Genomic DNA, 27,138 nt, shown 5'->3' on the forward strand with positions numbered 1-27,138 from the left:
AAAACCTATTACAATAAGTCTTCATTTCCAAATAAGGAAGATGGAACAATACCTCAATACTTCTACAGCGCCACCAACTGGATGGCAGCATTCCTTCAAATCAATGTATGACTTTTTAAGAGGTTTGTTAAACAAGGATTGGGAATGAAAACCAAGCCAGAAAACCATACACAGACAGCCGTTTCGGGGCGTTTGCTCGTTACTGTGCCGCAGGTTTCTGGCTTGGCTGATGAGAGGCCTGTGTTTCCAAAAACACACTGACAGAACAGAACAAAGGTGTATAGTCTTTAAGGACATTCAGCTATACAGTTACATATTAGACAAGCATCCGCTGGACCCACCAATTTCAGCAGGACTGTTCAAACATCTAAAGTGTCCAGGTGTGTCAATTTCCCTCAATGGCAGATGCAGGGGGAATGAACAATTGGACATATTTGATTTCAACACGCCTGATCTTATGATCTCAAGGGAGGTAAGCCACCACTACCAAGCGTACAGCAGTGACTCTCCCCTCCCTATCGAAATATCTGCACACATTGCTGAGTCAAGAGTGTGCATGTGTGTAGAGGATCGTGAGATTGAACGAATACTTAGACATCTAAGGTTTTGCTCACATTGGTGTTCAGGTATTCATTTTGAATGGATCGGTTTTGCTACAAAAGTATTCAAGAGACAGATGCCAAACCGAAATAAATGGAAACTACGGCTTCATTTTTATTTTTTTCAGAGACGTAAGACCGATTCATCCAAAATAGGACATCGTTACTAAAACAATTCTGGCTCTTTGTGTAAATATTTATTTTCTTTTGAGTTTTTTTCCCTTTTCAGCATGCACAGAAGAAAAGCCGGGTCTGTAAAGCATAAATAATAATTGATACAAACAAAAGTCTTCCCATTTGCATCTGCACTTCATTGACGATAGTTTAAAAAAGAAAAAGATGATAAAGGCTGTTTTTTTAGCAGGTTTTCATTCCTTTGGACGTAAAGAGAAAAAAAAGACTATGCTATGGATTCCATTACGGTAAAAAAAATTGGAGAGGACACAAGGTGAGAAACTAAAATCCCTCAAAACCTGTTAAGAAAAAAAAATCTGAAAAACTTGATTCACTTCTTTCTGTTTCTAGGACAGAAAAGAAGATCGGAAACATGAACAGAGATCTGAACATAGCCTTAGGGCCTCTTCACATCTGCGTCCGAGCCTCCGTTCACAGCATTCCACGTAGATCTGACACAAATTCCGCGCTGCCCTATTTCATTTGGCAAAATGTTGGTCAGGATTCCGTAAGTCGGACAACTGGGTCAATAGTCAGTGGGGTCTGTTCTGCACCGCTCGGGTTGAGCATGTGCCATAGCCGGGGATTTTGGTATTTCGCGGTTCGATTCAGAGGACGTGAATTAAGATGCAGATGTGAATGGGGCTTTAGCTATAAGGCCAGCTTTAGAGCCAAAGATTAGACAAATGACAGAGCCGAAGGCTGCCAACTAGAGATGAGCGAGCATACTCGGTAAGGACAGATACTCGAGCGAGTATCGTCCTTACCGAGTACCTGCCTGCTCACCGCAAAGATTCGGGTGCGGCAAGGGGCGGGAGAGAGATCTCTCTCTCTCCCATCCCCCAACACAGCGCTCACCCGCACCGGCATCCGAATCTTTGCGGGCGAGCAGGCAGGTACTCTGTAAGGACAGATACTCGAGCAAGTATCGTCCTTACCGAATACGCTTGCTCATCTCTACTGCTAACCATAAACCAAGCTAAGGCCGGCTTCATACGGGCAGATTCTCATTGCGGACTTCACGGGGAGGATCCACAGCAAAACATGGCCATTGCAAAGCATGTAAATTCGCTTTTCCGCTCAGACTTGCGGATACAAATGGCATATTCCATGAACAGATGACCTCCATTGAAGTCAGTGGAGGCTGTCCGACCTTTAGCTCAAACACAATTAAAATTGCGTATGGGCTGCGGGTACCAGCGTCATCACTAAGCATTGGCCCGGGAAAATACAAACGTTGTGGTCACACCGAATACAGAAATTACAGGTACCCAGGGGCATTGGCTGGGCTCACAGCCGGATTCCACTGCGGGCTTCTCACATGCGGAATCCAGTCCGCTCGTGTGAAGCGAGCCTAAGGGTTCTGCTGACTTATCTCATATGTAGGGTTGTCTTACAGCTGGGCTTTTAAGAGATCAGCCAACATTAAATCTGATTGATGACTGGATAAAGATCTGAACATGAAGAGACCCCGGCAGCGTTGCTCCGGGCTTACGTCAGCTGTATCTCCTCCGCAGACAGGTGGGATCAGGCTTGTACATATCATAGGCAATACACATCAGACTAAAGACTCATCAGCTGGCTGTAGTACACATCATGGATCATATGTACATAAGCTTTCCCACCATGTATCTTATCCCAACCTACCTGCTGGGCGAGGCATTCTCTGCTCTCCGTAGAACTCAGGAGCACTCTGCGGTTCACCAACGCCTCCTCATAAGGCACAGAGTCTGCACGGGGCTGTGGCAGAAGAAAGAACATAAAGACATCTGTAACAATATGACACTAAACAGACCTGCTTCTTTATTATTGTATATTGACCTTTCTGGCGTCCCCCAAGGATTCGTGTCTGAAAGCAAATCAATTTTCCTTTTTAACCCCTCAATGACTGACAACGGTTCTTCAAACAGACATGAATTGACCAGTTTCATGCAAGAAACCACGTCATTATTACAATAAAGAAGAAAATGATGCCAAAGCATGCGCCCTACAACAGGATCACGCAGTCAGTCAGTCTGCGGCATTTTCTGCATGGTCCCGACACAGTGTTGCAGAAATCTTACAGAGAACACAGGTGGTATAGGGGTTGTCCCACAAAAATAGGTTATACCCCATCTACAGGATAGGGGATAAATATTTGATCGGTGAGGGTCTGACCGCTAGGACCCCCATGGATCACAAAAACGGAGGCCTCAAAAGGTCTTCAAATGAGTGGCACAGGAATCACACAAGTGCTACCGCTTTGTCCATTTCTAAAGGGACTGCCAGAGATAGCCAAGCACTTGATCTTTCCTTGAGATCATCCCTTTAATCACTGGTTGAGCTGTTCCACTTTTAGCTGGGGAATAGCCAAGGGATGGAGTTTAATGTTTTGTCCTACTGCAGACAGGGCAGAGGGGAGAGGCTCCTGCTGCAGCCAGCTGTCTTACAGTCACATACAGGACAGCAAGGAAAAAGGGATGGGACATGGCAGATTTCCTAAAACAATTTGAATCTAATTGGCATTCACAGGCCAATGCCGTTTTTGGAGGAGAGGAGACACCAAACTTTGATGGTGAGCGGGGGAGGAGTCATAGGAATGAATTAAGACAGCATATCCACAAGCGGATTAAAATAGGGTGGAATGAACCGACATTAGAAAAATATCTTCAGAAGAAATTAATACCGAGAGGTTTACGCATTCAAATATTTCCATCATTTGGATGAGAGAATGAGGAATTTCTGAGAAAGTGGGAGTCCATCTGCAGCAGATGCTCTAATGAGCTGAATGAACTCATTGTCTCGCATAATGAAGCAACCTTGATCTTAGAGGAACAGATTGAGAAGCTCGATGTTGAGCTAATGGCTGCGCTCACTACCGATGAAATCATCAGATTGAAATCTGAGATTGACGAGATGATCAAAATTTGGGAAAAAACAGATTAGTAATAAACCAAAGAAATATCAAAAGGGATTTGGCAGATTTCCGGGATATTCGAGTGTTCAAGTGGAAATTCCCAAAGAGATCCATGAGTCAGAGTAGATCAGATTCCTTTCCTGCCATCTCTGGAGGCGAAGAAGGTGCATACAAATCTAGTGAAGCTAGAAATAGAGATAAAGATGGCTAACGAACGCGTTTCGGGGTTATGGGGCCCCCTTTTTCAAGCTAGTTTGATCTGAAGATCAACTTATTTATGGAGTCAGGAAGGAATTTTTCTTCTCCAAATGAGCTAAATTGGCTCGTTGGGTTTTTTTGTTGTCTTTTTCTAGACCAAGAAGTGGGGGGAGGGAGGACAGGCTGAACTACATGAACAATGACTTCATTCAGCCTAACATACTATGTTACTTATATAGAGGAGCAGGTGCAGTTGCCAATCGGAGTTCAGGTAACTTTCTATGGCGTCTCTACTATCTAGCCCTTCTGGATTACGTCATCTGGAGTGACAATGGTTCCAAATGACGCCGTGGGATGTCATGAGCGTACGTGTCACATGGGATGCAAGCGCAGCGCTGCATTCCAAATGCTTTTCAATAGGCTCCATGATAATAGATCGTAGTTACAATAGATGTATAGAAAATATATAATAAACAGGTGTGTGTCTACATCTGACTGGATTGTGTACCTGTGAGGATTACTGAAGGCTAACATGGACCATAGGTGTGGAATCCTTTCATCCGACAGGCTCCATACCAGGCGAGTCCACATATACACTACCTGCTACTGCATTACTACTTTATTGCTTTGTATATTCTTCTCGGAGCGCCATTACATATATGGGTAAATCTAAGAAGTTTCCCTCGATGCATTTATATCTCAATGTAGATCTATTTGTTAGGTTAGCAAGCAGGGATCTTGAGAGGATCCCTAGATGGATTAGATAGGATATTACTCCATCACAAAGACAAGCATTAGATGAATTGGCTCAGCTGAAGGACATGGTCATTAAAAGTTCAGACACGGGTGGTAATGTTGGTCGTAAGAAGTGAGGAGACAACTAGGGGTTAGTTCCAGGTATAAACGTCTTACTTTGAATCCTTTAGATAAATTTAAGACTAAATCTTGTGATCTTATCCAGAAGGCAGTCGAGAGGGGTGCAGTTACACAGTCGGAGGGAGACTGCCTAAATTTTAGACCACCCAACCATACTGGTGTTATAGCTTCTGCTCAAGGTTCACAAGAGTCTGACAGATTTCCCTAGATGACCCATCATCTGAGGTGTGCGGAGTCTGTGTGAACCCATGGACAAATTAATTGAGCATGTTCTCAAACCGATGGTTGAAATTTTGCCCTCTTTCTTGAAGGATACGACTGATGTTCTAAACAAAAACGTGCGATTTACAACTGGAAGAAGATAATGGTTACACGTGGTGTTGAATCCTTGTATACATCCATAAACCATGAGGATCGACTTTGAGCCACTAAGTTCTTTCTGGATTGGTCAGGCATGGGGCAAACTTTTGGCGAGTTTATTCTTGGACTACTGGAATTGATCCATAATTTCTTTATGTTTGGGGGTGTCTTCTTCCTGCAGATCCAAGGCACGGCTATGGGGGCGCCATGCGCACCCTCGTATGCCAATTCATTCTTGGAGCTGTGGGAGAGGGGCATCTTTTTTGATAATTCCTATACTCCTGTCGGACAAGGTCCAATTATGGACAAGGTATATTGATGACATCTTATTTGTCTGGCAGGGGTCTAACGAAGATCTGGATAGATTTATGAACACCTTAAAAAACAACGACCCTAACATTAAACTGACAGACTAGTCTGGTAGGCAAAATATGGAATTTTTGGATGTAATCTTCTCGGCAGATGAGAGGGGTTTTGTCCATTCAGAGATCTTCAGAAAACCTTCAGCTGTAAATTCCATTTTAGATACGCATTTGTACCAGTGGCCCAATTACTTCAAATAAAGTGTATATGCTCAAGTGATCACACCTTTGAGAAGAGAGCCCTAGAAAGGAGTAGAAGATTCAAAGAAACGGGTTATGATGATCGCTCGAAAATACCCCCTTCTGATCGAGCCAAGAACACCACTTGAACATCCTTGCTGAGGCCTGGTGGGCAGCAAAGAGATGATAATGATGTAAGATTCAGCACACAGTTCAATTCGGACAGGAAAGAAAGGAGAATACTTAATAAACATTGGAGCATACTGAGATTGGATGAGGATTTGGGAGAGGTCCTACCACCTAGATCAGCAATTACCTATAGGAAAGTGACGAATATAAAAAGGATCATCCTATAAGGAGCAATTATGTTTGAGAGTCCAATTTATCTACATTTCTCTCTACCCCAGGCCCAAAATGGGGGACCTGACCGTGTGGCCACTGTATGACATGTTTTAATATGGATAGAACTACAACTTTAAGGCCTCATGTCCACGGGGAAAATCAGGCCCGCTACGGATTCTCCAAAGAGAATCCGTAGCGGGTCCCTCCTGCCCCGCGAACATGAGGCATTAAAATCAGAATAAACTCACCTGCTGCGGACCGTGCATGTCTTCCCTTCTTCGCGGCCGGATCTTCTTTCTTCGGCCCGGCGGATGTACTCGGCACGCCGGCTGTGTGCCGCGCGCATACACCGGGCACACCTGCCGGGCCGAAGAAAGAAGCTCCTGCCGCGAAGGAAGGAAGATCTGTATCGCCCGGAGCTAGTGATTTTAATTCAGGCGCGGGTCTCCTGTGGATACGGACGGCTTCCATAGGCTTCAATAGAAGCCTGCGAGAGCCGTACCCGCGGGAGACCCGCACCTAAATAAAGCATGTCCATTTTTTTTCACGCTCCAGAAATTTTTTAATTCACTTTTATTGACCATCCGTGGGTATTTATCTACTTGCAGGTGGTCAATGCATTCCTATGGGGCGCGGATCCGCGTGCGGGTGATCCACTGTGGATTTTAATTCTTCTTTTCCCCGTGGACATGAGGCCTTAAGGATTCTCAATCCGATAAGACCCATCAGATTAGGCATCATATTACATGTGATACAATGGGAGTTATCTACCATGGCGTGTGGCCCCTGCAATTTAATCTACATAGGGGTGACTACACGGCCGAAGAAAAAGCGGATAAAGGAGCATGTTCGAGATATTGAGTCAGCTTCTCAGGAATCATGTACAACGCAATTAAAGAGGATTCCAATACATTTTAAGGAAAGATATCAATGTAATGGTAGCCTCTTTAAGATCAGGGGCATAGACGGGGTTCGAATTGGTTTGAGAGGGGGGGGGGGGGGGGTAACTGTAGGAATTGTATCTTCAAATTACAGTTACTCCTCTGTCTGAATGAAGATATTAGTTTTCCTCTCATGTCTCCCTGCTTCCATTTAGTAGTATTTTTTAACCGTTTTTCTAATGTATTTTTTTATATTACATGAGTATAGTTATTACTTTTTGATATTTAATACGGATTGAAGAGAGATATGGCAGCTGTTTTTTATGTTGTTACTAATGCATATGACATAGCCCTCGGGTTGTATACATTTTTTATATTTTTCAGGTGGCTCAATTCTGGTGGTTTCACTTCATATAGGATCTTATGAGGTTTTTGGATCCTCCTCACTCATATCATCACTAATCAATTTTCTTTCCCTTGTTGTGAATATACAATGGGTCTTATTCCCTTATCCCTTTGCTTGGGGAGCACTGGTTTTTCCACCAATTGTCATACACTTTTATTTATCTTATAATATTGTAAACTTATTGTATCCCCTCACTCATATTAACTTCTATTATCACCAATGACCTTTTTTGTATTCTATTATAATGTATCCCGAGGTCTCCTCTATGAATTATACAGACATCTATGGGATATATAGGATAACTAATCGAGTGTCTCCTTGGGTCGGGTCCAATAGGACATATCAATAGGTCTCATATAGATTACACAAAATCCAGTCTCTCATCGCTCGGTGTGGATTACTCTTGCATCTCCATTGCTTGTGGAGCTGTTAGGCACCTTTTTTGTGTGCGCTCAGCGATGCGATTGGAGGGTTATCCCCTTATAAATGTTAATTTGATGGGTGACGTGTTGGCGATGTATTGTTTTGCCATTCTATGTGGGTTGTTTTTGCGATTTATCAGTCCACTAATAAGCAGGAATAGTCAATAAACACGGCAGCCACTTTTCTGAATCTTCAGATAATACTTATGTTGTTAATGGGAGCGGCCATGTTTTTGTGGCCCACTCGCCATTTAAAGGGGTTGTCCCGCGGCAGCAAGTGGGTCTATACACTTCTGTATGGCCATATTAATGCACTTTGTAATGTACATTGTGCATTAATTATGAGCCATACAGAAGTTATAAAAAGTTTTTTACTTACCTGCTCCGTTGCTAGCGTCCTCGTTCCCATGGAGCCGACTAATTTTCGCCCTCCGATGGCCAAATTAGCCGCGCTTGCGCAGTCCGGGTCTTCTGCTCTCTTCAATGGAGCCGCTCGTGCAGAATGCCGGCTCCGTGTAGCTCCGCCCCGTCACGTGCCGATTCCAGCCAATCAGGAGGCTGGAATCGGCAATGGACCGCACAGAAGAGCTGCGGTCCACGGAGGAAGAGGATCCCGGCGGCCATCTTCACCGGTAAGTATAGAAGTCACCGGAGCGCGGGGATTCAGGTAAGCGCTCCGGTAAGCTTTCTTTAGGTCCCTGCATCGGGGTTGTCTCGCGCCGAACGGGGGGGGGGGGGGGGGGGGGGGGAAGGGGGGTTTGAAAAAAAAAAAAACCCGTTTCGGCGCGGGACAACCCCTTTAAGTAGCTCTATAAACTATTCACTTCTGGCGGCCATTTTCTTGTAGCCCGCTGATTATTGGAGCTCTTGGGTATATGGCTAGTCATGTGACTTTTTCAACACCGCTAATGACTGTTGCCTAAATGTTCTGCATGAGCGGGTGACGTCGCCACTAGTTATTCACGCAGAATGTTAAGACAGGCAGATCAGCGCGGAGAATAGCTTACTTCTCGCTCAATGCTTCACATTCGATGCGTAACACTGAACCGGAAGCAAACCAGCGATGATTTTTATGCTGGTTAAAAGTGAGCAACAAACAAAAAGTAAAATGATGGCGACAATTATCGTGCATTTTCATTCGTTTGTACGCATTTTGCGTGATAACCGTCCATGTAAATGGCGGTTAAGAAGAAACTTTATCTGAGTAAGATACATACCCAATAAGCTATACAGAAATACAATACTACTTGGGAAAAACCATAAGGGAGCAATCTCACTAAATACAGAGATAATAAATTTGCAGGCGGCGTCACCAAGAATTCTTAAAACAATGCCGAACCCGAAATGACACAAACGCGTTCCATTAATCATCAACTTCACACAAGTGCAAGAGGAGACGGTAGGCGTCTAGTATGGAGGTAACCGTACGTAGCAGAGATAACTACATTAGAGCTCGGTGTATAAAGCCCGACTAATGTCTCGGAAGCGGGAGATTGCGTGCGGCATCTGGATGCGACAGGATTTCAAGACCGTGAATTTATAGTCAAGTTAATTGGAAATATAGACATAATGAGCCCCCCTTGTCATCTTACTTTACATAATAATACAGGCTATAGCTCAAAGTATACAACAGGGAGACCAGCTGGAAACAAAGTGCTGTAAAACCATGAAAAGCAAATTAGTTAAGGGATCAGGTATGACGCCGAGGTACGACAAGAGTAAGGTTGGACAAAGGACATATAAGGAAGCTGAATAATTTATTTTAAACACTGGCTATAAGCGGTCCCTTACTCTTTATTCGCATTTATACATTTAGTGGTCGCTTAATTAGGTACGCTGCACACCTGCTAACCAATGCAAATATTCAACCGGCCAATCAGGCGGCAGAAACTTAATGCATAATGACGTGTAGGCCAAAGGCTAGAAGAGAGGAGATGTAGTCCGAGTGACAGGTTACGAAAATGTATTTCCTTAAAGGGTTGTACAAGTTATACTCTACAGGTAAAAACGTGCTGATTGGTGAGGATCTCAAGGAGGGGGATCCCTACAAAGTGTGAAAAAAAAAAAAAGATCAGATTTCTACTCAGTGTAGCTACCCTCCAATAGGTGGCGCTATTTAGGTAATATTCCATCACTCCTTTGCATTCACAAAGGAAGGCATTAGTCCTGTGCACTGCACGAAGTGGCATTAGGCTTCTATGGCATTCTGCAGGTGAACAACAGAGGATAGCTGAGACATCGAGTCTATACACACGCAATAGACGTGTTGCAAAAGCGTACTTTTGCAATGGGAAGTCAGCTCAGAAAGAAGTTATTTTGGTGGCTAGTATGTGAATTTCTGTAAGCCCCTTTAGTATAAATTGGACAGTGGGCAGACTCGCTGCACAAATTTCAGCAATGTGAATATAACCCAAAAAAAGGAGCCCGCTGCCTGCATTCTACCGGGAAACAGGACTAAAATGAACACCTACTGCAGTTTGTCTGGGGGCCTTGCAGACAGACACCTGTTCCCCCATTAATCAACCTTCATCATCCTACCAACTGGTTGCAAAACAATATGGTGGGAAAATAAAATGACCGAGAACGGTCATACTTACTGATTCAAGCGCAGGTACAAACACCAATTCCCAGCAGCATGCAAAAGAGCGAAATGCTATATGGGAGAGTTAGCGCAAGTGAAAAATACTGACCACTTACCTACAACACATTGGCAGGGAAGCAACTGCTTAATATCATCTTGCACATATGTAAGGCCTAGGGAAGATTGGGGTGTCACTTCCCTCACTGTTTTATTATGGCTTGATCCCTTTCTCAGTGTTTTTTGCGTTATACTAATAAAGGGACCCGCAAAACATGAGGACCCTTGACATGGGTTGCAAGCTTATGTATTACAGGCAAAATATCAAGTAATACCTCATAGTTATTTGCAGAAGCAGTTCAGCCCCAAGATGTTGGGGAGCAGAGTGTGTCAGTGCTTTGTGTGGTACACTTAACATGTGCGATGCCCACCAGATCCAATAGTAAAGGTGTCACTAATAAGCTGTAAGCCTGCATGGTGCACTACATATCTGTGATACTAACACCCTATGTGTAAGCATAATACTAAGCAGCCCTCCTCCCAGTGCGTGATGGGTGTGTGAATGTTTAAAAGTATTTCGCACCTATGCTATCTCTCCCATATATCACTTTGCATTTTGGCGTGCTGCTCGGAACTGGTGTATGTACCAGACTTTGTATCCATAAGTATGACCATTCTCAGTAATTTTTGTACGGATTGATCAATTTCTCAATTTTTTTTTCTTCAAAAAAAGGCAAATTTTTGTTGCAGAATCCGGAGTGGGCGTCTGCCTCCAGACTCTGCAGGAATAACCCTGCATAGCATGCTATGGAAAAACGATTGCACACGAGTGGAAACAAATTGCTCTTTCGGCTCGTGGATGAAAAATCACAGCATGCTCCATTTTGCTGTGGTTACCACGTGGACAGCTTCCGTTGAAGTCAATGGAAGCCGTCTGACCCGCAGCCCGGATTACAAGGGAAAAGCAGGGGATTAAAAAAAAAAATCTGTACTGCGCATGTCCAACAGCGAGCTGTGCAGTCTATCCAGAAAAAGAAAGAAGATTTGAGGTACGCACGGACGCTGCTGCCGTCAGGGTTGGATTCCGCTGCAGACTCCTGCATGCGGAATCCGCCCCGCCCCTGGGGACATGAGGCCTTAAAATGAGGACTAAATGTAGCGCCTTCCTGCAAAAACATAGTGATATTAGGAAAATAAATGTATGTAGGTATGATTTTTCTCATCCAATAGAACCTCCTAATGCTATACTTACACCCATAGAATATTTATACGTGGTTGCAATTAATTTTTGTATAAGTGCCTTCTTCACTCCTAAAATGAATACATCACTTATACATAAATCATTTGCCGCTAAGTTTTCAACGTTGGGGGGGGGGGAAAAAGAAAAAAGCACTTTGAAAACTGTACCTGACCTTAAAACGAAGTGCACAAAACTCCTCCTCTCTGTGCAATTACCATCCTCCAAAATAGATTCAGTCTCTACTTACCTCGCAGAACAAAATATAATGTACGTCTGAGTTCAAGAGAAACAAGATCATTATTGGGAAAGATAAAAGGAAAAAAAAGAAAGATCGAAGACAAGGGCCCTAAAAATAAAATCGACTCATTCCGACAATTAATGGCTGGCCGGTTTCTAAGTAAAAGCCGCACTCTGGGCAGACGCTACCCAATTATAATGAAACCCTTAAATATCACACGGCTCAGAACAGTCCTACAAGCAGACATTTTGCTGGCATGAAAACAAATTAATGCTGCAGACCAGACTTGTTCAGCACAAATTGTCAGCAGTATCCGCTTTGCTGGAGATCTAAATATTTAATGACCTGTGGTGGATGTCTCACTACCAGCCTGGAACGCCGTGTCGGCGTTTGAAGAGACAATATTTGTTCTCTAATCAGGAAGTAATGCAGGTTAAAGACTGGGGAGGTAAGAGAATGTACAAACCGGCTTTAAAGCTTTCATATACTGGGCGGCTTTCTGCTTGTACTGAAGCATCATTTCGGCGGAGAGGGGATTGGTGAAGCCCGACCTCCCTTTTGGTCCGTAACTTAAGGATGTCATGAAGTAGTCCAGGTTGTTGGAGAAAAAGGTTGCCATCTGAAGAAGGAAATGTGAAAACGGGTCATTTTAAAACACTTAATACGAGCGGCTGGATGTAAAGAGTAAACTATTTGTGGTGTGGCAGAATACAATCTTAACCCTTTCCAATCCAATTTTGGATTCAGGGTTTCCTAAAAGGCTTTTTCTTTTGGCTGTTATACAACGCTGCCATCTGCTGGCTAAAGCCAGTGTGTGTGCCAGAGAGGCTCCGACAGCGTAATGGCTGGCAACAGAGGGTAAGAATACCCCATTGGACGTCTTCTGACATTGGAGCTGTACAAGCTTCAAATCAGAATGTAGGAAGACGTCAGGCAGTGGATTGGAAAGAGTTAAGGCACTTTTAGACAGAAGGATTATAGTTAAAAAAAAAAATCGTATAAACGAGCAAAAGTAAACAATAACTGTTCAGTTTAACCCTTTCCAATCCACTGTCTGACGTCTAAAGACATTATGATTTAAGGCTGTACAGCTCCGATGTTGGAAGACGCCCGTCAGGATTCTCTTACTGTATACTGCCAGCCTCTCGGTTGTCGGAGCCTATCCAACATGTCACCTCATGCAGTACTGGCTCTAGCCAGCATATAGCGCCGTTATATAACGGCAGAAAAAGAGTAAGCCCCCTAGGAAAACCAGGATACAAATTGAATTGGAAAGGGTTAAACGACTGAACGATAATTCTCACTTTTCGTTAGTTGTTAATTTCGTACTAATGCAGGAATAAAAAAAATTTAAAAATCATTGTTGTCTCGTCTGGTTTAGGGCTCTTCCACACTGGCGATAGATTTTCCTGCAATGTGAAAGTGAGTGAAAACACATGATTTTGAAACCAATGATTTTCAATGGTTTCATTCTCATTTCTGAGGTTTTCACTCACTCGAAGTTGCAATAAAAAAAAAATCTGCAATAACGCCCATTGCTTTTAGTGGGGTCAACTGCAGCAGTGCCGCCCCATTGAAATCAATGAGAAGAGAAGATCGCGAAAGAGCTTTGAAATCCCCTATAGAGAGGAGGGGGGAACCTCTACATATCTCCCCATATTTGAAGAGATAGGGGGCGGGGCTAGAGGGCTTTCCCGAAAGCCGTTGCGAGGGGGCAGGGCTAGAGGGGTTTTTAGTGATTCTTCTCTAACCAAGAGAGGGAGCTGGAGGGATGCTGCTGGCCCTCAGACACACGTTTCGGACAATGGATTGGAAAGGGTTGAAGTGTGTCCTGCACATTACTAGTTTTAGCCCTTTTAACGTTAAAATAAATACATAGGTAATTAGGTAGGAGGCGGGTGCAACAGATTAGTGCTGATGTTTGTATTGCAAAAGCAATTTACAGTATGACACAAGTGGATGGGGTTTGGAAAACAATCTACATGAATTGGAAAATTTCCTCATGGAAAACAGCATCCGGCACATTTTCTACTCTGCAGCATTAAGATCTGCCATAAAGTCTGCATATAACGCATGCAAATTCTGCAGCACATTAGTTGAGGATTTAGGGGGGTTGGATCTGATGACCCTGGAGGTCCCTTTCAACTCTACCAGTCTATGAATCTATGATTTATGGCCAAATCCCCGGTGGAAAGTTTCTACCGTGTTTGGAATTGGCCTAAATTAGTAGGGGTTCCCTAAGAGAAAAACTTTTTCCACAGTACTAAAAAGTTTGGGAACCACAGCCAACCGAACAATCTCTCACGATTGCCCCAAACACACGTATGCTTAAATCTTCTTGCAATGGAAGTGGGGGGGGGGGGGAGAGACGCTGCCAGAGGAGTATATACAGAACCTACCGTGAGCACAAAGGATGATTGAAACATGCCCAATCTTTCTGTTTCCCATACAGATTAACCAGCCAGTCTAAGGTTGTTGGTGTGGATGACTTTTATCTAATGTGTATGGGCACCCTAGTGCCCATGTATGGGCTGCTTATGTAAAGACAACCACAAAGGCCCAGATTTTCTGCACAATGTGTGACAATTTCCACCACATCAAAACACTGGGGTAAAGTTTAAGTGTTTTTTCCAACAATAGTTAAAGCAGACGCAGAACTGCCGGAATCTCCATCAATCCAAAGAAAGTGGGTCTTGTTCCCATTTCCTTAAATTTGAATGGGAGAGTTGGTAGAGCATATATGAGCGCTCTCTAGTAGAGGTTATTATGGGCAAGGAACTCGCCAAGAACACCTCATCCTACTAATGCATGTTTATGAAGATTGCTCAGCTGCATGTCTGGTTTTATGCACCCATTAGTGAGCGAAATTACCAAAATCACTAATTAGAGGAGTTTTCAAAGACTTTAGTCCATGTAGTGTAGTTCTGCCTGGCCTTTAAATAAAACTGTGAAAGCCTGACAGTCAAAGGGTATAACTTTAACTACGCGCTTCCATCCAGTGAGAAAACGAAAATACTTTCAATACCCGCAGCAATATCACTACCTTGCTTGTTGCATTGGTCAGAGCAACGAGTGAAGACAAGATGCAATCATTTGTGGTTTTAAGTTTATCGGTGGCTCCTGGCAGCTCCTGCTCGAGTGCAACTTTATGACTGTAGTGCTTGGAAAGCTCTGCAATGACATAAACCAGTGAAAATAGACAAACTAGGCAAATCCTCTGGAGTTACAAGCCTGGAGTAAAGCATGACTATGGGAAGTGGCAGATATTACTGCGTCATCATTTATAGATCCTGTATAGAACAGACAGAGCCCATACTTACTTGTAATACATCAGCATATGGGGCGAAGAAAGGCGTATACCCGGTTTCCTCGGAAATAAGACACTGTCTTAGATTAATTTTTGCCCAAAAGAGGCACTAGGTGTTAGTTTCGGTGAATGTCTTATACTTACCAAGCAGGCGCGGTCCAGGTACCTCCCGCTGCTCTCCGGAGGCCCACAGTCCTCAGCTGCTCATACAAAATCACTTTCTAGTTCATAAATCCCATCTCCAGGAAGTGATGGCTGTGATTGGTTCTTTGATCGCTCTTCAGCCAATCAATGCAGCGCTCGATGAACCAATCGGAGCCATCGCATTGGTTCATCGAGCACTGCATTGATTGGCTATGCAGCGGTCAAGAGCCATATCAATAGGCGTTGTGTTGTGGAGGTGGGATTTATGAATTGGCTGAATTTCCTATAAAAAGCTGATTGTCTCAAGGAATGGCTCTAATTTCAGCTTCAGCTCACTCGAAAAAGGATTGGATCTACTCCAACAATGGGGACTCTCACCATTGGACAGGGGGCGTTCCATAGCAATGCTATGGAAAGTGTGCATTGCGTTCCCTGCAGATTATCGCCACGGGAAATGCAATGCAAAAACGCTCGTGGACAGGCAGCCTTACGCTAGAACGAAATTGGAAAAGCAATAGAATATCTTCCATAGAGGATATCATACTGATCGTTTCAAACAACTGCTAGCAGTCCAAGGTGAGAAACTAGATGCCTTCACCGACAAATGGAACATATGGCTTAACCATTATCCTTCGTTAAATCTAAAAACTCAACCCCTCCCCTTACAGCCCTATTCGTCAATACCCAAAGGCTCAATAACTATCAAAGTGGTCCACACTGCTTAAGTGTTCTTTCTTGTTTCAAATGGTAATGTTATAAATAAAATAATCAGAACATTACAGGCTACAGCTAAACTTATGTAAAAAAATCTGTATACTCGGACCACATGTGGTATAAGAATGTATAGTCGATCCTTTATAATTAATACCGATGTGCACAACCATAATTACACCTGTATGTTAGGTTATTGGAAAGAAAAGTGACACCTATATACAGATAACAGGATCCAGCTTTTACTATAGGGGATATCAAGGACATCTCAATTTTACACATTCCTATGGTCCATGTGGCCGCTGTAAAGCAAATCTCTCAATGCTGTTAACCGTAGCCAAGATAACATGACCGCCCCCACATAATATACAGACAATGGAATTATAAAGAAAATTCTACAATCAAAAAATATAAAAAATATACATTTTGCAAAAAAGGGAAGTCCAGCACTTTAATTATTCCATTAATAAAATACAGGATAACGGTTAATAACAGTGTGAACACCTACAGATTTCAAGCGGAAATGGCTCTTGTTCACAGCATGAACAAGAGCCATTTCCGCTCGAAACACGTAGGAGTTTATACTGCACTATGAACTTTCATCTTAGAAGTTTTTTAATGGAATAATGAAGAATTGATTTATGGAGGCGCTGGACTTTCCTTTTTTGCACATTTTCCTGGGCTGATTACCAGCAGCTAGCTGTCTGTCGCACTCTATGCAATGCCAGGCTAGAAAGTACAGTGTTTACCCAAAAATAAGAACTACCCCAATAATAAGTCCTATGCTGATTTTTGGGGTGGGGGCTTGAAATATAAGCCCTCCCCTGAAAATAAGCTCTAATTACACTACATGAAAAAAAAAAAAAAAATACTCACCTCGCAGGCGCCGTCCCTCTCGCTGCTCTCCAGGCGCTCTGTCAGTCTTCAGTACTGGAAGAGCATTCTCTTCCTGGTAACGTGGGTTGAATACCCCGCCTCCAGCAAGATAATGCTGTGATTAACTCAGGACCGCATCCTGAGCCAATCACAGCCAGCGCTCGATGAGCAAATCACAGCCATTCAGTGAATGACATCATTGAATGGCTGTGATTGGCTCATCGAGCGCCAGCTGTCATTGGCTCAGGCTGCGATCCTAAACCAATCACAGCATTCTCTTGCTGGAGGTGGGGTATTCAACCCACGTTACCAGGTTTAGAATGCTCTTTCAGTGCTGAGGATGACACGGAGGACTGCGGAGCGCCTGGAGGGATGCGAGAGAGACAGTGCATGCTAGGTAAGTATTAAGATTCCCCCCTGGAAATAAGACACAGCGCCTCTTTTGTGGCAAAAATTAATATAAGTCAGTGTATTATTTTCAGGGAAACATGGTATACTGCTCCATAGAATTAATTAGCACAAAAAACAGAGGATGTACAGTGTTCTCTCACACTGGATTTCATATATGTGAAGTAGGATTGACTTTTTTAAATTTTTTGCTGCCAGTCAAACAATAATGTCACATCAAATCAATAACATTCAGATTTACCGAATTCAATACTATGTAATCTAAGTTTAAACCGTCAGTAGATGAGAAATCCCATTATTATTATTAGTAGTGGGGATTTATTTGGCTCTGAGAAGAACTTCTTTCCTGTTCTCATCCCTGGTGACAGATCGCTGCTTGTAAATATAGAGCTCGGACCTTCGCCAGGAAATCCATCTAACTACAGCCAAAATTGCTGTGTGTAAACTCAGCCTGACCCACTAATCTGCCCAGTTTTATCAAGGTCTAATCTGCCGGCGTTAACCGTGTGTGTGGCCGGTGTACAAGCCATTACCATCACAAGCTATAATAAGTTACAGCTATATAGAACAAGCACTGCTGAAGAATGCACTGAGCACAAACTCGGAGTCATGGGACTGTAATGTATTTAGGGATTATGAGCGGATAATTGTCATCTAAAGAAACAGATCTCTATGGAATTCCAGCCATGAAGAGGATAACGAGAGAGAGCGTTAAGTGAGTAATTGTGTCGCTTACTGCACATTACCTTTCATAATATCATGAAGTCCACGGAGAGAGTCAGATATCTGTGTCAGGATGGAACCATAGTTGGCTTTCAGCAAACCTTCTGGTTTCGTGCCTGGAGTAATTAGTGAAAAAAATAGATTATTAAAATGTGAATCAGGTCATTAATATTGACGAGACCCTGGAGGAATGCTAATTCTGAAAGGCTGCAGATACTGGATCTCGCAAATTAACCAGCTTGGTTCTGGGCTTTAAACCAGTCATAAAGTTATGGCATGGGTGTAAAGCTCTAGCAGGGGCAGGTTGGGCGCTCGGCTGGTTACTAACCGCTGGTCTCCTACTGTAATGGCCGGGAGTGGAGAGATCTCAGTTTCCAACTTTTTAACTGCTTCGATAACATGATCAATTGCAATGGCAGCATGGTAGCAGGTTACAAGGGTAGGGAGGCTCCCCTAGTCACCCATCAGCACCCTGAAATGTGATTCCGAGGTGCCGATGGGTTACCATAGCAGCAAGGCCTCTGTGTCTGCCAGGTATCTCAGCCTAATCAGACCCTGCAAGCTTTTTGCCCTACAAAACAATTCTTAAATGAAAAGAATTTACACCCGATGCCTCCACCCCGTGCCAGTCACTACAGCGAAGGCCTCCACCCCGTGCCAGTCACTACACCGAAGGCCTCCACCCCGTGCCAGTCACTACAGCGAAGGCCTCCACCCCGTGCCAGTCACTACAGCGAAGGCCTCCACCCCGTGCCAGTCACTACACCGAAGGCCTCCACCCAAAAGGGGAGGAGGAGATGTCCTAGCTTTCAGAATGCAAAATCAACCCACTACATCCTTTAAAGGAGTGCTGCTGAACGCGAGGAGGCTTGGCTAAGCTATGCTGTTTCCTTAACTGGCATAGAAGTCAACAGAAGTTACACCGAAACAATATAGCCCATTGTGCTATGAGGTCTACATACCTCCCATTGACTTCTATAGGAGTTATAGAAACAGCATAGCTTAGCCAAACTCTGCTGTACCCGTCCTTCTCATTACGCCCGGCCACCACAGTCAGAGGTGGTTGGGGGTAGTGGGGTCCGGAATAGGAGTTGCAGAGTCTTTACACGTTACTCACTGGGTAAGGCAAGGAGGGCAATGTAAGTCTTCAGCTTCTCAAACAGTGCAGTCATTCTTTTCATGTCCCGTTGCAGTTCCACATTGTGTTCACGTAAAGCTGCTGTGCAAAGGGAAAACTCCGATTCCTCCTCCAAACTTGGGGTGGAGACATTGAAAGAGGAAAAAAAAGGAAACAAAAAACTTCCATTAAAGTCGGCTCTATCAAAGCTTTTCTCACATCTTCTAGCCTGTTGGCTCTAGGCCGGAGAGCTATGGAGACCACTATTCAATCTTTCCAGTACACTCAAAGGGGTTTTCAACTTATCCCCTATCCTGTGGATAGGGAATAAGTGTCTGACTGGTGGGGTTCTGGCTGCTGGGAAACCTCAATGATCATAAAAACAATGTCCCGTGCCCCCCGGACGAATGGGTTAAGCATGCACACTGCCGCTTCATTCATCTCTCGGAGATAGAGTACTTGGCCAGATCCAGTAGGGCAAAATTGCAGAGCCTCCTAGGATATTCACAAATCTACCGCAAGCTCTATACCCTCCTGCAACTTGAGCTCCCCACCAGCAAAGTGATTACACCCCCAAGTTTTGTTTAGTTTAATTACAGGGGTTATCCCATGAATCCATTTATACTTCTTATGGCCTCCAACACATTAAAGTATATTTGGGGGCCATGCAGCGTCCCTGTAATTCCACGGACAGCACCCTGCCCCATTATAGTCTGTGGGGCTATACAGATGGACGTTTTTACACGATGAAAAAGAAAAAAAAGTCAGATTCCTGTCCGTTTCATGGAAGATAAACTAGGACATGTCAATGGATGTCAAGGTGCTGTGTCTATGTGCTGTGGAATGAGAGTCACACCCAAATCTCTCAGGCACAACTTGCACTTACAACTAGTGCGCACTTAATGGGGATTTCATGAATTTAAGCCCCATTAACAAATTACTAAGGGATCCTTCACAGGGCTGTAAGCATAAACCGCTGGGTGGATCACGCAGTGTTTTACCGCCGTGGGATTCGGTGATGAGCTCGCTATTGTGTATTGCGTATGGTCAGCATTGCATACACTACCCATAGAGAATAATAGGGCTGGTTGTGCGTGAAATGCGGTGAAATAGAGCATGCGGCCATCTTTTTCCCGTGTGTGTCTACATTCACCGAATACGCGCTAATGTGAATGGATCAATGAAAATCAATGTCCTTTCATAGGACACTATTCACCGCATTTCAGCTGGGCATGCATAGCGTATGTAATGCACACTGAAATCACGGGTGAGCCCTTAGGGCGCTTTCACAGCAGAGTCGCTGCATATTATCTTGCAGATCTGCAGCCGATTTCACCCTTTCAACTGAATTCAAATCAGCGCCGAAGCCTGTGTGCAGATTTTGCCAAGCGTTCACAGCGGATTTTACCCCATCGATATTGAAAGGTTGACGTCTACTGTGGATCCACACCATAAGCTGTTGCATTTGACGTGGATTTTGGTGCAGATTTCTTCCATCCTTAGGCTGTGTTCACACATCAGATTTGCTGTTGATGTGCGTGCAGACGTGGAATCTGCTGCAGATTCTCACCAACATCTGCAACAGATTCTGCAGCAAGTCAGCTATGTGTGAAGACACCCTGAGGCTACATTCACACATTGAGAAACAAGGGACCACCCAAAGATCGAACGTGCTGAAATTTTTTTTTTCTCCTATGAATGAATCGTTTAAAAGGAATGGATTTCGTATTTGTGTGCATCGCACAAAACTCGCACGAGAATATTGCTCGTGTGAATAAGCCCTTAGAGTGTGGCCAATTTGATGCAGATTTTCAGCAACGGAAAAATCTGCATCAGATAAGCGCACTTGGGTGTGTATTTTGGTGTGAATCTGCAAGACATATCACGCCTTTAATTGAAGGAGTGAAATCTGCTACAGAACTGCACCAAACGCCACGGATTTCGATGCAGATTTTGGTAAGGAAATGATGCAGAATCTTCCTTTTCGGAGATTCCAAAGCAAATCAGCTGGGTGTGAATGCTCCTATAATGGCTTCAAATACGGTCACATCTCGTTCCTTTTAAGAACGTCCACCTTTACAGGTGTGCAGCAGTCAACAGGTGGGAGTTGTCTCTTTATTGCATTCCAGGTACTGCAGAGGGATGCAATGGCATCCCACAGCTGCTCTGATGAGCGATGAAGAGCAATAATAACACTACTCTGTGCATGTCCACCTACAGAGCGGAGCACTGGAGGACGCACATGCTCAGTCTCTTCCCAGTCAGGTCTCTACACAGCGACCCTCCGTTCCCTGCATATCGGCCAACAGAAATTGCTTTTGGCCCTGTCCGAAAGAGCAACCTCAACAGTACTATACAGTGGCAAATACTCCTTCCTTAGAGTAGGCAAGAACAGACTACATTGGCAGCTGCCAGAGGGGGAAGGAAACAGATTTTATCCAGCATTCACTCCAGCATCACCATGGGACATGGAAGCAAAAGATGACAGTTATTTTTTATGCTAAAAAATAATGTAAACTACTTTCAAAATCGCTATTAGAGATGAGTGAGCGTACTCGCTAAGGCAAACCACTCGAGCAAGTAGTGCCTTATGCGAGTACCTGCTCGATCGTCTCTAAAGATTCAGGTGCCGGCGGGGGAGAGCGGTGAGTTGCAGGAGTGAGCAAGGAGGAGCGGGGGGGAAAGAGAGTGAGAGAGCGAGTTCCTCCCCGCTCTCCCCTGCCGCTCACCGCCCCCCGCCGACACTCGAATCTATAGAGACGAGCGGGCAGGTACTCGCATAAGGCACTACTCGCTCGAGTAGTTTGCCTTAGTGAGTACACTCGCTCATCTCTAATCGCTATACATTGTCTTCTGGGGACCTTTAGTAATAAAACGATTCATCAGATAAGCCCTTTTAATATCCCATTAATCTGGCATTATTGGAACTCAACTGTGCCAGATTATCAGATCGCCATAAAAAGCAAACAAAATCTGCTGCTATGCCTTTATTTGATCATATGATAGGCCAAAACGTACTAAAATCAGCAGACCTAATAGATGAATAGGTGCCCGCCTCTTCATGTATTAGGCGCATCACGGCAGCTCCATGCGCTTGCACAGGAATGTAGACGTGGTCCAACCTGGAGTACATTTCACGTCAGTTTCTGGTATAAGTTATGCATAAACGTGTCATTCCAGGTCACCCGCTCCCACTTTTCAGAGCTATAAAAATATAAAAATTGCTAATTTTTGCAAAACTGGGACTTGTGCAAACATTAGCGACTTTTAGACAGAATTCTGACATAAAAGCCTTTATAAAATGTCCCTATACTCTTCCTGGCCTTGTGGAAGTTCAGATTCGGGCAGTGCTATGTGCTTCCTGAAGTTCTGGAATAAAGGTAGTTTCTAGATCCTTGTGTCTAACTGCAGCTCTCATATATCAGATGTACAGCTAATAATTCCCATTTATTATCGGTCATAATCGTCAATCACCTTCATCCGCTGGCACCAGTTTTGCAGTGGGACTGTACCGTCCGGAAATTTGCTCGATGCCAGCCTTACTTAAAGCTAACTGATGGTATTAAACGGATTTTATCAGAGGTTATACGGCTGTGTTCCAACACCTCGGAGGGTGAATATGGGCAAAACTAAGAAAAAAGGAGTCTGGTTCATTGGCAGTTGCAGCAGCATTACAACACGACTTGGCAAGAAGATGTTATACAGAACCGGTGGGGATAACTTTAATTACGGCCTCTGCTGTGGCCAAGACATGTTCACAGTTACAATGCTGCAAACCAAGCCAATAGCGGTGCTAAAAAGCAGCGGGAATTTCCAATCTTAGCGGGGCCAAGCACAATCTGAATTGTAATGCTGACAAATGACTCGGCATACCTTTGCAATTGGTACGGCAGGATCTTGCGCAGGTAAGAGACATACGATGTAAAGTACTCTGAAAAAAATTTCAGCTTCACCGCCGTTTCCTGGGAACGAAATTGGAATCTGACATGTGAATTGGATAGAGATTTATAGGCAAGTCGGGGAGGGAGAGGTAAAATAATGAGGGCAGAAATATTACCAGGACTGTTACGGTGCCTTCCGTGATGCTGTCGTACAACGAGAGCATTCCTTCCTCCAGAGGACGCACGTACGAGGCATTTTCATGAAGGTAGTGAGAGAACTGCGGAAAAACAAAACAGGGCATTAACGGATCTAATGGAGGCGATTATACCTTGCATCATGCACGGTGGATACATCACTGTCAATTACAGGAAGACAAGGCTCAAATTGAAATCAGAGGCGACATTAATAATTCAAAAGAACTCAGCTGAAGAAAGAACTACAGTTTCATCTCTAGCTCAGCCGGGTGTAATAATTGCATTGTCTTCCACGAAAACGAAATAGGCCCCATAATATGTAAAGAGTGAAATCTTATGGTCATAGGAAGACCAGAAGTAATGAGATGTATGTTTAACTGTAAGCAAACACTGCCATCTAGTGGCTACTATGACACAATGCAACATATGAATTCCAGTGATTACCTGCAAAAAAAGGATAAAAATGGCATCAAGGTAAGTCAGCATGTTCTGTCAAATTGGGAGAGATTCAATTCAGAGGTTTTTCTTAAGATTCTGGGAAAGAAGGGTGCCAATATGGCCACCATCACAGTTCCCAGGGGAGCCGTCAGACAGCTGTCCCACACGCCTCATTGGCAAATCTGTCTATTTATGCAGAGATATATTCCCCAATGCCATATTGCTGCATACCAAGGCAGGTAGAGAAGTAATGGACGTTTTGTTTTTTTTTTAACTTGACATAGGAGAAAATTTTATTTTTGGATGATTCTTACCTGTAAATCTAGTTTAAAGACTGAATTTCCAGAATGCTATACAGTATATATCAGTAAAGCTTGGTAACGAATTATAGCGACCCTCTGTCATCCCTCTGACCCCCCAGCTGCAAGTCCTGTTTTCATCTGGCCAACATGGTGGCAGCAAATTTCCAACTACCTAATGCAGACTGTGCACGGCTCTCCGATTGGCCAGTACTGATCACATTAGCAGGTCTGGCCAATCACAGAGCAGGTATGGAGCATTGGTAGTATAACCTTACTAATACACTGTGGAAATTGGGTTGTCTGAAAATTGAGTCAGCCATCTTGGATGCCCAAAAACAGGACCTGAAACTGGCAAATAGGAGGTACAGCAGAGAAGAACTAATGCAATCAGTATACCCCCCGCCTGTGTGAAATTAGCCTAAAAGGTAACAAAAATGCACAACTGGTTACTGATCATTTTTTATTCTGATGAGCCTTGTTGCAGTTGTACACTGAAAAATCCCAGCATTAGGAATAGTTGGCGTGTGACATCATGTGATCAGTGTGACATCATGTGATCAGTGTGACATCATGTGATCAGTAACGCGGTATCATGTGATGGATACGTCACGATCTGCTCTACATAATGTGCTGATCTCTCCTCTGTGCAGCAGAAGGCAACATTTGGGTAAACATGGTGACTTGAGTGACTCCGACAACGTACAGTCTGTTGGTTGCCGGTATTTCTGAAACAGTCAGACTTGTTGGCCGTTTCCGAACCACGGTATCGAGAGTGTACCAAGACTGCTTGAACCATGGGCAGACAACCGACAGATGATCACAGATGCCTAGTTGATCCTAGAGGCGAATGTCGGGTGGCACATCCGTTAACTACGTAGTATGTAAGGCCGAAAACCAACATGTCTATCCAGTTCAGCCTATTACCCGCCCAATGTTGAGCTCAGCTACAACATGCCACAGTGGACCAACTGACCCAGCAGTACAACAACTGCAAAGTCAGACAGATTTCCATAATGACCATGCAGTACATTATATCAACTGGGGTTCAATAGTTAAATACCAACAAGGGTGCCCCTAATGACCCTACGTCCTAGCCACCACCTCACGTGGGCCCAGGAAAGAGGTCAATGGATCTTGGACACGTGGCACAAGGTTGTCTGGAGTGACAAGTCACATATCCAGCTGAACCATACAGACGTCCAGGTCCATATCTAGCATAAATAGTAGAGATGAGCGAGCGTACTCGGATAAGCACTACTCGCGCGAGTAATTTGCTTTATCCGAGTATCGCTGTGCTCGGGTCTAAAGATTCGGGTGCCGCTTCGGCTGACAGGTGAGTCGCAGCGGGGAGCAGGGGAGAGTGGGCGGGAGAGAGGGAGAGAAAGATCTCCCCTCCGTTCCTCCCCGCTCTCCCCTGCAGCTCCCCGCCGGCACCCGAATCTTTAGACCCGAGCACAGCGATACTCGGATAAAGCCAATTACTCGAGCGAGTAGTGCTTATCCGAGTACGCTCGCTCATCTCTAATAAATAGCATGAAGCTGTATCCCAAGAGCATTTTCCTGGCATGGTCACCTGGCACCATTGGTCATCATACTCCAATCTTTGAATGATAAACCCTACAGGGACCCACAAGCTGACCATCTGTACCCATTTCTTCAGGATGTCTACCCCGACCACAATGCCATCTTTTAACAGACCACCACCCATCGAGCTTGGATCAGTAGGGAGTGGTTGGAGGAACATGACAATGAATTCCCCACACTGCCTTGACCATTAAAACGGATCCCGGTTATCCCAAAATGTGCCCCAACTGATGGAGCTGCTGCAGCGGCCATGGGCCAAGTTAAGTATGGAGGACTATTCACTACAATGTGGAGTCTGTTCCTCAGCGTCTGAAAGCCGTGATGGTCCAAAAAGATGGTCACAAGGCGTTATGGAGTTCCTAATGCAGTGCATGTCAGAACCAAGTGCATGACTATTAGAAATCATGGACTCTGATGCCAGATTACTGGAACTTCACTCTTCAGCTAGCGGAACGCACACACAACATAAGTCACAGGTACCTTTTGATTCAACGGTGAGATGACATCGATGGCAGAATCTATGGGAAAGATCTGGACTCTCTGTTCTGTATATGTATGAAAGTTCAGGAGGGCAGTGACGAGATCCTGGACGAACGCCAGAGCTTGGCCGGCTAATTCCCGGGTTTTTAGCTGGAAAGAAAAAAAAACAAAAACAAATAAAATCAGTGGACTCATCAATTCATCCTGCTTATCAGCTAGAGAAAGCGGAGGTCATTCCAGATCTCCGTGTTATGCATAAAGTACGACAGTATGTTGGGTGACATACAGACAGCTAATACTTAAAGGGCAAACAGTCTAGTTCTTTACGGCTGCACATATTATCATAGACATAATGAGGTCCCCACTCCAAGCAAATGGCCAATTTTACCAGAGAAGACACGGCCAGGAAGACGCTTCCCCTTCATAATTCCGCAGCGATCACACACACAGATTGTAGGATATAAATACACACATACATGTAGTACGTATTTACACATACACACATTATAATACACACAGATATGCAGAGTACAGTTGTGGTGTGATTAGATGAACGGTCTTGCCACCTAAGGGCCCTAAAAGTGGTTCCACCCTTGGCCTATAAAAGGCTCTCGGAGGCTCCTTGTGTGTAGTGACCTCTTCTTCCGCTTGTGTAGAGCTTGTTGGCCACTAGACGCCTCTACAATGCAGAGAAGAGATTTCCCCCAGTTACCGGAGTCTGAGAGGGGCGCATTATTGGTATGCGAGAAGCTGGATGGTCGTATTGATGAAATGCTGGCAACTGGGCCGTTCTGACCAGACTGTTGGGATCAGGGGATGTGTGAGGGCACACACACAAGGCAACCATATGTCTAGGGAGGCCATCGCATAGCACAGTCTGTCCCCCCTAGTAGTGGTACGAGGGACAATGACAGCTCAGCGATATGTTCAGGACATCCTACAGCCACATGTGTTCCTCTTATGGCAGGATAATGCTCAGCTGCACACACATGGGGGTCACAAGAATGTCCCTACAACATTGTCACACTTCTGTGGCTGCCCGGTCGTCAGATTTAGCATCAATAGAACATGTATTGGACCAACTGGGACACCAACTTTAACAGCCTACGAGTTTTCACGATCTAAAGGCCCAGTTACAGCAAATGTGGAACGATACCATATACCTCCATGCCCGCCCGTATCACATCTTTTATACAAGCTAGAAGCAGCACAACAGGGTA

The 27,138-nt window shown here is 44.3% G+C and overlaps 1 protein-coding gene across 1 annotated transcript in view; it reads right to left on the bottom strand.

Annotated features, from left to right (window-relative positions):
• Positions 1–27,138, bottom strand: part of PPP1R21 (protein phosphatase 1 regulatory subunit 21) — an 83,043-nt gene that overhangs the window by 20,336 nt on the left and 35,569 nt on the right. The window contains exons 9-16 of the mRNA XM_066595524.1: positions 25,919–26,068; positions 23,096–23,197; positions 22,912–23,000; positions 19,039–19,175; positions 17,945–18,037; positions 14,796–14,923; positions 12,219–12,371; positions 2,421–2,513 (exon numbers count right to left, since the gene is read on the bottom strand). Coding sequence (XP_066451621.1) covers positions 2,421–2,513; positions 12,219–12,371; positions 14,796–14,923; positions 17,945–18,037; positions 19,039–19,175; positions 22,912–23,000; positions 23,096–23,197; positions 25,919–26,068 — 945 coding nt within the window. The remainder of the gene's footprint in view (positions 1–2,420; positions 2,514–12,218; positions 12,372–14,795; positions 14,924–17,944; positions 18,038–19,038; positions 19,176–22,911; positions 23,001–23,095; positions 23,198–25,918; positions 26,069–27,138) is intronic.

This window comes from Eleutherodactylus coqui, chromosome 3, assembly GCF_035609145.1.
Source record: "Eleutherodactylus coqui strain aEleCoq1 chromosome 3, aEleCoq1.hap1, whole genome shotgun sequence".
Classification (NCBI taxonomy): Eukaryota; Metazoa; Chordata; class Amphibia; order Anura; family Eleutherodactylidae; genus Eleutherodactylus; species Eleutherodactylus coqui.